Below are 10062 nucleotides of genomic sequence, written 5' to 3'. Positions count from 1 at the left end.
CATCGGCAGCTCAGCAACACGTTTTGTCTGCTCCCAAGAAAACCCACTCTTTAGTTGAATAAACATGGATTTGATAATTACCGTAGTCAGAGATGCTGATTTATTTGAGATAGAATTTTGTTCTCAGTTTTTTTAACATGTCAATGTTATTTTCAGAATTCATGAACTGAGATCAGGCAAGACACTAAAGGAGTTGAACAGCCATACGTCATTCGTCAATGATGCATTTTTCACACAAGATGGATTTCACATCATCAGTGCCTCATCTGATGGCACAGTTAAGGTACAATGAGCAACTTGTATTCATGTCTGTGCTGCGTCAATACTGTTATGTGGCTAGGAGAGTGTCACTCAGTGGATTTATTTCACATTTTCTTTGCATATTTTAGATTTGGAATACAACATCCTGCCAGTGCATCCACACTTTCAAATCTCTGTCCCGGGCCTCAGAAGACCCTGTCAACAATGTGATTCCTCTTCCCCAAAATCCAGAGCACTTTGTGATTTGTAATCACTCCAACACGGTGGTCATCATGAGCATGAACGGTCAGGTGAGAGCTCCCTGACATAATCTATACACGATTGTTCATATTTTGGTTACGCTAATACTCACACGGTGAATGTCCTCTTTCTCCTCAGACTGTGAAGACCTTCTGCTCAGAGAGAAAGGAAAAGGCCGATTTTGTGTGCTGCACCCTGTCACCCCGCGGGGAGTGGATTTACTGTGTGGGAGAGGACCTAGTGCTGTACTGCTTCAACTATACGACGGGAAGGCTGCAGAAAACGCTGACCGTAAGCTCCTCTGATAATATTCACTCGTTATCAAAGTCTGTGAGAGGCGTCTGTTCATCCTCTCTGAGCTGCTGATGTTTTGTATCGAGTGGTTTTCCGTCTCACTTGATACTCTGACTGTGTCACTAAGGCTGTGTAGCAGTCCTAAACAAGGTAACAGTGGGGCTGATGGGAAACAGAGAATGTGTGGTGATCTGTGTTCCTCTGCGCCCACAGGTTCACGAGAAAGATGTAATTGGCATCGCTCACCACCCACATGAGAATCTGATTGCCACCTACAGCGAGGACGGCCTCCTGAGGCTATGGAAACCTTAAACTGTCTCCTGAAGATCCACAGAGCCTTACACATGCTTATAGAGCAATGTACTCACTTAAAGACGATGGAAATGGATACATTAATCATCCGTAATCATCCGTTATTATTCGCCACAACGTCCGTTAAGTAGCGGGTCTGTAGTTTTAGGCCATATCACATGATCTTCATCAGCTGATAGACTTTTCCAGTCGTCATGGAATGGCAGATGTTCAAATTTACAGCAATTTAATTTCTGCTTGTCAACGTTGCCACAAAAGCTGAGGTGCCAAATACATTTTCGACTTCAGAAACATCAGTTTAGAAAGTCCCATGACAATCGGGCAAACAGCATCTGGTGATGACCATCATGTGCTATGGGTGAAAGAAGCTGCTAAATGGACCCTGTGGTGAAGTTGTTTCCTCAACTGCTGGTTCCAAAGGTCGATAATAAACTTGGAACCGCAGATATAAATTAATATGTTTTTAATAAATGGTGATAATTTCTGCCAATCATTTCAAAATATCAACAAGTTCAGGTGCTAGCCAGTGAGTGTTTCCTTTGACAATAAGAACAATCTAGAATATCACTAAGAGACTTTTGGGCATATTGTTAAACTAATTTATAAACTCTTAACTGGGTCTTAATCGATATATTTTTACTACGTAGAATTTGTCAGTTATTTATACATTATTTGTTTTATTGATTGATTGAATAATTTGTAAGATATTTGCTTTATATACATTTGGAGCACTGTTTAGGTCCTCCATACTGTACACACACATACACACACTTCCTCATGGATCCAACTTCACCAGAGCAGTTAGAATCATTTTCATCTCTTCTGTCTTTATTAGACATGAAAATGCATGATGGTGAACTGTTGAGCAAATCTTTTTAATAAAAAAATGCTTCTTGTTTGGGCATAAACAAACAATATCAGGTATATCATTTGTCAGCTTTTGATTTATAATACTTTTGTAACTTTGATTCAGATGAAATGATTTGTTTTGTCCTCTGTGTTCCCCGCATGCTACCTCAGTGCACTGTCTAAATGTGACTCTACAATAATTTTAGTACTCCTTAAAAATATGCATGACTAATGATAAACCTCAACAGAGCTCCAGTGACACTTCTTTGTATCCTGTGTATATAATAAATGTACTGAATGTGTTCATGTGCATCAGTATGCCTTCAAGAAACATAGCTACTGCCTCGACCAGTATTTATTTGTACTACAGTATTTGGCACTTTGTAGCATGTGTCTGTAATATCATTCATGTATCATTTTTGCAAAACACGTGTTGTCATTACGCTCTATTATATATTAATTAGTATATAATACTGCCAGTCATGTCAAAAATGATTATCAATAAAATTCAAAAAAGCCTTTACAGTTCCCAATGTTTGTGTGCCATTTAAAAATAATAACCAACTGAAGTATCAGATAATGTTCCCCTACATGTAAAAATATTGTAGTTAAAAAAAAAAAGCCAAATTTAAGTATGAAATCAAAGGCTGGAACCAAAAAATGACTTACATGATTGAATAATCAAATGATTATCAAAATAGTTGTCGTTTTGGGCCAATGTTTTAGAATTGTAGAATTATTTCTTACCCTTAAAGACAACCAATATTATCTAATATGCAGTTCAGCTATAAAATGCAGACTTAACAAAAAAGCTAGAGTTACTCCAATTAAAAGACAGGAGCATTGTGGTAGTTTCAAGGTTTTGTTTGTACTGTTAAGCCTCTGCACACCGACACCGGTGTTTTCAATTCTTCTGGCTGGTCAGACCTCTGCTCAGGTTGAAGGAGGGCCAGAGCTTTGATGTGAACTAATTAGGTCACAAATCTTCATCTACCAATAAGAATGATTAAGGCCTCATTTCTCCCGCCCCTAAATTGGTTGAAGAAAGCTCAAACAGGAGACTCAGGAAGATGTCCATCACTCAGTCTGTCCACGCCCACACGGTCCAGAGAAGAGGTCTAATCAGCCAGATTAAGTGAAAATACCTGTGTGGGTGTTCAGAGGAAAACCAAAAGTTGAAACTGTTAAAAGGTCTTTTTTGAAATAACTACTCTTAAATGTTATACATGTCAGTGGGATGTCCTGGAAACAAAAGTAAACATCGCTCACAGAAAGTAATACCACAATTGAGAGAGACCATCAAACTGCATTTAATTAGAAAACATGAGCATAACAAGTAGATCATTGGTCCTAACACACACACATACCGTCGTCAGTCAAATTACGAACTTGAAAACACTTATATGAGTTGAACTTTGAAGTCCAGTTCCCCGGACATTATGAGTACTCATTAATTTGCATCTGCTTCAACAATTAAAGGAACCTCCCTTCTGGTGAGCATAGTTGTGTTTTACAATATCCAAGGCAAAGTCATCACTGGAAAAAAAACAAAAACCTGCATTATAGCTTCAAGTTAAGTTACAAGGCTTTCAAACAAGCAGACATTTCAGTGAGGTACCAGGTCCCTCCGTAACCTCCCGACTTATTTGGCATTTAAAAGACTTAATTTCTTGTGCGCCTACATAAGCAAAAACCCATGAACAAGTTTATCTTTGATTTAAAATTTGTAATTACCAATAGTTTAAAAAAAACCCCCAAAAAAAAAACACATAACTGAAATAATCTCAAGAACATTCAATCTTTAAAACAACCTAAAACGATCACTCTCTCTTTGTGAGACTTGGGTGAAACTGGGCACTCGACACTTTAACAAGAGGGAAAACATTTGCCATGAAGACATTATGGACCCGTTAGCAGGTTTACTAACAAGTTATCCGAGATATCTTTTCGCCAAGAGAAAGCCCCAAATCACAGAGTTATGTTAAAATACCCATTCTGAAGTTGAGTTATCCAGATAACCTGCTTCTTGGAAACACCCGTGATCTGATATTTCAAAATAAAGGGACTTCTTACTCATCTTTGACCTAATACCTACCCCTGCCAGTAATATGCAGTCATATTTGGCTCATATCAAACTGTGTTGTTTATACATACAAGATGTTCTACTTTACACGATAGGTTTCCAAAAAGTGTGGCATCACCAGAGAACTGATTGCAGCTCAAAAATATTAAACCAAACTTAAATATCAGCTTGAAAAATCGACATTAGTGGCGTGAACCTAAATGCTGCCATGCTTGAGCCATGATCACCTTAAATTACTACCAACTCACGTCTTCTTGCCACATTTTTTAAGATCGTTAAGAAATGTCTAGAAAATAGCCCTTGAAAGGGTAAAACAGCATAAACGTTCAACTCAATGCACATCCACCTCCACCGCCATCTGAGGATTGGGTCTTTACACACACACACACAACGTATTGAACAAGTCATCAACAAGTGGTTTACAACAACTGATTTAGTAACACTATAAAAAAGGTTATGTTCATCTTAATATTGGCATCCGTTTTTAGTGTAAATGCATAAAAAGCAGGCAGTCTTTGTTCAGACAAAAGTTTTTTCTGAAGCCTCCGATACCCCTCGTCTCTAATCACAGTGTGATTGAAAAAAAGTTAAAAGAAAAGAAAAAAGGTCCAAGAGATGAAGAGAAGCCCATTCACCCAGAAGATGTATCCTGGAACTATGATACTCTACTCCATCCAAAGAGTAGTAGAATAATAAATCAACAGGGTGTTGGGACACTGTTTTCTGATTGAGATTGAAAGAAAACTTTGAAAAACAACAGTTAAATAAAAAGTGCACTAAATTCCAAAAAAAGGTGCTTTACTTTAGAGATGAGGGGAGGGCTTCTGGATTAAGAACGGGCCGGTTGTTACTTAAGACGTCTGGCACTGAACACCGCCGGGGCTGGCATAGTCGTCTTCCTCCATGTAGTAGTACTGCTGGTTGTTTCTTTTCCTGTTGTCCAGGTCACAGTCCTCCAGGTCGGCGTAGATGTAGAGGTCGTCGTCCATGCTCTCTGGCTGCTCTGGATCCAGCTTTTCTGGGAGGTAGCGCTCCAGCATCTTCAGCTTGTCCTCAGAAAGGAAGTTGGCTTGTGGGAACACCACCTAAAAAAAAGACGAGCATAAAATATTTTACTACAACAACCGTGTTTAGCCTCAGCGGTTTAATATTGTGATGATCTGTCCAACACTTCCTTTGGTTTTGGTTTGTTGGTATTTTAAAAAGACGAAAAGAAGCAAACTGATTAACAAAAAGTGGATATAGGAAAAGTCCTTACCGAGAAGTGAATAATAAGGCGGCCCTTCTCAAAGGGTCTGCGATACATGGGCATCCCTTCAGTCAAGACGCACTTCGTGTCTCCAGGCTTGATCAATTCCCCTGTGATTAAATCAAATTGGGCCACATTAGTCATGAAAAAACCCCAACATAAAACATAAAAAATATATTTTACATTCTCTTGTCATCTTTAACCATCTTGCCAATATGTGATCAATGCATAGAGGCTTGATGAAAATAAAGTTTATTTTTAGTCGATCTGTAGGTAAACATCGGGTGTTCTACATTGTCTGACGAGTACAGCACCTACGAATAAATAAATAAGTACAGGTCGTTTTTCTCAGGTGTTACAGCTGGATGTGTTCCCCAGACCGTTGTCCCTTTTCCCGCTCTAGTAGCTCTGCCCAAGTGTGCTGCATTGCTTAACGAGGTGCACCTGGCCTGGGATGGAGGCGATTAAAAGCTCCCGTGCCAGCAGCAGAAGAAGAATAAGGTCAAAGCTGTAGGGACTGCTGGTTATGTTGCCTCTCAGCCTACGATTTTGTATTGTCCCGTTTCTATGTTTTCCTACTTAATAAATTCCATGGATTTGATTGTTTTAAAGGCGTTTTCTTTGGTAGATTAATTTGGTGGAATGCTGTTTATCCCAAATGGAGGCCCAAGGGTGGGGTGAGCACTGGTTATGAAGTCTAGCCCAAATACTGCTGCCAAACACACACTTGTATTAATAAAAATAAAACAAAAATGTTTGTAGAAATCCAATTCATGTAAATAATTTGTAATTTGAGGCACTGGATGCATCGTGTGGTTGAAACACACCAGACCCCCATTCTAAGATAGTTTACCAGCACATCAGTGCGACGGTCTTTAAAAGAACTATTAGCATAAAGGGTGTAATTCAACAATACAGTGAGTGTCTATACAGTGAAGTGGAGTGCACAGCAATGAACACTTGTAGAAAACACTCTACAAACGCACTCAGGACTCGGCAGTGTTCATTCAGCTGCATTTTTTTGTGTGAATAGTAAAGGGGTAGCGTGAACGACTGATGTCTGTCAGATTAACCAGCACTGCAAGCTGTTATAAAAAAACACTGAAGTATAAAACAATTCCTGTCCTGTGTTTGTTGACTAGGATGTGCCGGTGCAAATATCCGAAAACGGATCCTTTTGTTCCCTTTCAAAGACCTAAACTTGACATTCAGTGAGGCGTAGCTGTGCATTTAGCAGTTTGGTTCACCTGGACGTGAGGTGATGAGCAGTGTTCTGTTGTCCAGTGTCTGAACAGGTTTCTTGAAACCACATAAAGCCTCAACCAGCTGCAACTCCATGGACATGACCAGGTCCTCTCCTTTCCTAATGACAGCAAGATGAGAAAAAACAAAACAAACAGGTGAGCAGAATTATATCAATGCGGTATATACCATCTATACAAGATCACCATCATCACTGCATCAGGAACAAAAGACAGCTGATGACAGACAATGTATTACCTGGTGAAACATGAATGTTCCCGCTGGTCCAGGACAATGATGATGTCACCTGGCTCGATTCCTGGCTCCTGGTCTCCCTCTCCATGGAAAACGATCTTCTGGCCATCTCTCATTCCTGTGGCAGTGAAGTGACGATGTGATGTACCATTTGTTTTCCCTCCTCAGACAAGCTACAGATAGATTTAGGATAAACTCTCACCTTTGTCAATGTGGACCTCCAAAATCTTCTTCTGGCGCAGGATCTTTCGACCTCCGCATGCTTTGCAGCGGTCCTTGTGGTTGATTCTCTGTCCTTGGCCCTGACAGCTGTGGCACACTGTAGACACCTGCTGCACCATACCTGGCACGAGTTGGTGCATGCGGACCTGCATGCCCGTGCCGTGGCAGGACATGCACATCTGTGCAGCTCCTTTTCTACTCCCGCGACCTGCCGAGAAAAATAAACTGTCAGCACACAGGAACACAAAAGATGAAGGCTTTGTTTTAGGTTTGGTGGATTATATAAACTGCGGGGACCTGGTGTTCGAGGACTGGATTACATTTACAAGAATGATGTGTTTTGTTGTTGGACAAAGAGCCTTTTCATGGCCTGCTTGGATCAGCGTGTGCTGAAAATCATTCTTGGTAAACTTAACAACTCCAGTGACCGACGTACCTTCACATCGCTCACAAATCGTATTCTTCTGGAGAGCAAGCTTCCGTGTAGCTCCATTATAAAGATCTTCCAGCGTCACCGTTATCTGATGAACAATGTTCTTCCCTGGGGCAGACAAATCAGAGGTTTCAGCAACACGGTTTCTTGGAATAAAGTCGGCAAATGATTAGATTTCATCAACACACTCCTTTCATCACTTTCCTTTCATATGACATACTGTGCATGTTTACATAAACAAGCCTTTTTCTGCTACCGACCGCAAATTACAACATCATCACAAGACTGCACAAAGAATGTGAACGAGAGACAGCTGTGATGGAGATGACACTGGGCTTTGATGGGGATCAGCTGTGTGTTTACTTCGCTATTTGAGGCTATCAGCCAAACCCTATGGTCACAAATTAAGATAATAAGTTAAGACGTATGTAATATTTGACAGCCCTGTGTTTTGGCTATAATAAAATGGAATGTGGAGGAGATTCTTGAGAGCAATAAGATGTTTTGTTTTGTTCCCTTTAAACTAAATTCTGCAGGGAGAAAATGAACAGGACAAAGTCATGTGTGCTGCCGACTGATACAGAATCTTTGAGTCCAATACAAATATTGATATTTGAGAGTTGAAGAATAATGTTTAATGATCTGCCAATATAAATGTTCTTTACATAAATGTCCTTTTTGGATAAGGTCCCCTTCATTTTGTTTTTTAACAATTGCAAACAGGAAATGTAGTGGACAGCACGATTTACAGTTGAAAAATAAACTACAGACTTTGGCATTTCTGTACTTCAAGTTCTTGTCATACATCGTGTGACATTTACACCAATACTGACATCGACAATGACCTAATTGGCTGCTTATCTTGGTCTTAGTAAATGCAATATTTTGTAGTTTGGACTATTGATTGGATAAAACAAGCAGACACAAGTCACGGATTAATCAATAGTTAAAATAATCAGTAGTGTCAGCCAACTTAGTATTCAATACTGTAACTCCCTCCTCCCCAATACAACTGCCTCTGGCTCAGAAGATGCATTGTATCACTTTACACAATTCAATCAGACCTCAAAACTGTTAAAACAGAAATACAGCTCAGTGATCGTTTCTTCAATATTTCCGTACCTTTTCGCTCTCTGTGCATCCGGCTACCTCCCCCGAAAAACAAGTCAAAGATGTCCATGGGCGACGCAAAGCTCCCCCCACTGCCACCACCACCGGTGCCTCCTTCCTTTATCGCCTTTTCACCTCCCCGGTCATAAACCTCTCTCTTCTTGGCATCTGACAAAACCTCATATGCCTGTGAGATCTGCTTGAACTACAAAGCAAAGCAACAAAATGACATACAGACTTCTTAGAAGAGGGTAAAAAACAAACATTTCTGGCAAGATACAGCTGCTTAAAAAAAGGTATTCAGCTCTTTGGCATTGTATGCAAAATAATAACTGAGGCCTTCAAATATTACTTTTGTTTGGCCTTGGCATATGCCACAATAACATTTTGATAAATCTACCAAACCATCAAACATAGATGTAACAAAAACTACCCACTATTACATTCGTTTATATCTAAAAACCCAGTAGATTTGAGATCTATTCATAAAAAGATTAAGACCGTTATGAGGATATTTCCATTACTAATTCATATGCAAGGAAAATTACTTGAATACAAATTAAAGCTGCCAATGTTTCTGAGTGCAAAAACAGGTACTTACTTTCTCTCCTTCAGTGGGATTCTTGTCGGGGTGATATTTCAACGCTAGTTTACGATAGGCCCGTTTCAGTTCGTCGGGAGTAGCATTAGGTTTCACACCTAATGTATCATAGAAGCCCGTTTCCTTGACCATGTTTGTCTTTGGTGGATAACCTTAAAAAAAAAGTAAAAAGAAAGGTGAAACATGAGCAGTATTTCAATCTCCAGTAACCTTCCAATGTTCTGTATCTGAACTGAAAGCGAAACAACTTGGTGAGAAAGTAAAAATCTGAACTATGTCATTGTGACAAAAGGAAAGAGAAACCTTTAACACTCTATCATCATGACGTCTGTGAGAGAGGCCGTTATGTTGGTGGTGGAGGAAATGTTCGGCATGGGGCCACATGTTCAGCTTTAAAAAGGATAGATTTGGATCTGCTTTTTTTAACGTTACTGACAAAATATTTAGTAGGAATTTCTTTATATTCTGTCTCCCTTGGTGGACAAAAACATTTGAAATATCTTAAACATAACAATCATTAAATATGGCCTCAAAAAGTATCATTCAGTTGAATCATCATCTCTTGTTGAAAGACGGTTGTAGCAGCATTAAGCTGTAATCTTGGTGTTTACCAACAATTAAGTATATGCTTACGGTATGCTTGTATGAACATTTGTATTGCACTCAACGTCAAAGTCTCACATTTCAGGGTTTACAGTACTCCCCTGTACACTGCTCACCTATGCATAGACGTAAAATGACACCATGTGAATGTTTCTCAGGTGTGTTAAGATTTTATAGTGCTGCTTATTATTCATCGCCAGAAATCAGGCCGTGATGAGGGTCACGTGTAGGTTAACACTCCCATGTCATTTAGACACACCCATATACAGTGGGTACGGAAAGTATTCAGACCCCTTTAAATTTTTCAC

The 10062-nt window shown here is 39.6% G+C and overlaps 2 protein-coding genes across 2 annotated transcripts in view; one reads left to right on the top strand and one right to left on the bottom strand.

Moving 5' to 3' along the window:
• Positions 1–154: 154 nt before the first annotated feature.
• LOC116396653 (WD40 repeat-containing protein SMU1-like) lies at positions 155–2475 on the top strand (the record flags this gene model as incomplete). Its single annotated transcript, XM_031871398.1, has 4 exons — positions 155–283; positions 390–551; positions 640–792; positions 1009–2475. Coding segments are annotated over 4 exons (543 nt in total), but the record flags the coding sequence as incomplete, so codon positions are not given.
• A 770-nt stretch (positions 2476–3245) lies between these two features.
• dnaja1 (DnaJ heat shock protein family (Hsp40) member A1) overlaps positions 3246–10062 on the bottom strand; it is a 12837-nt gene continuing 6020 nt past the window's right edge. Inside the window, exons 2-9 of the mRNA XM_031871465.1 lie at positions 9152–9303; positions 8563–8755; positions 7444–7548; positions 6988–7215; positions 6789–6903; positions 6536–6651; positions 5298–5398; positions 3246–5124 (exon numbers count right to left, since the gene is read on the bottom strand). Coding sequence (XP_031727325.1) covers positions 4891–5124; positions 5298–5398; positions 6536–6651; positions 6789–6903; positions 6988–7215; positions 7444–7548; positions 8563–8755; positions 9152–9283 — 1224 coding nt within the window. The 5' untranslated portion in view covers positions 9284–9303 and the 3' untranslated portion in view covers positions 3246–4890. The remainder of the gene's footprint in view (positions 5125–5297; positions 5399–6535; positions 6652–6788; positions 6904–6987; positions 7216–7443; positions 7549–8562; positions 8756–9151; positions 9304–10062) is intronic.

The sequence above is a fragment of the Anarrhichthys ocellatus genome, unplaced genomic scaffold (genome assembly GCF_004355925.1).
Source record: "Anarrhichthys ocellatus isolate YVR2014 unplaced genomic scaffold, GSC_Weel_1.0 scaffold58, whole genome shotgun sequence".
Taxonomy (NCBI): domain Eukaryota; kingdom Metazoa; phylum Chordata; class Actinopteri; order Perciformes; family Anarhichadidae; genus Anarrhichthys; species Anarrhichthys ocellatus.
The sequence above is the reverse complement of the archived record's forward strand: the minus strand, read 5'-3'. Positions and strand labels throughout refer to the sequence as shown.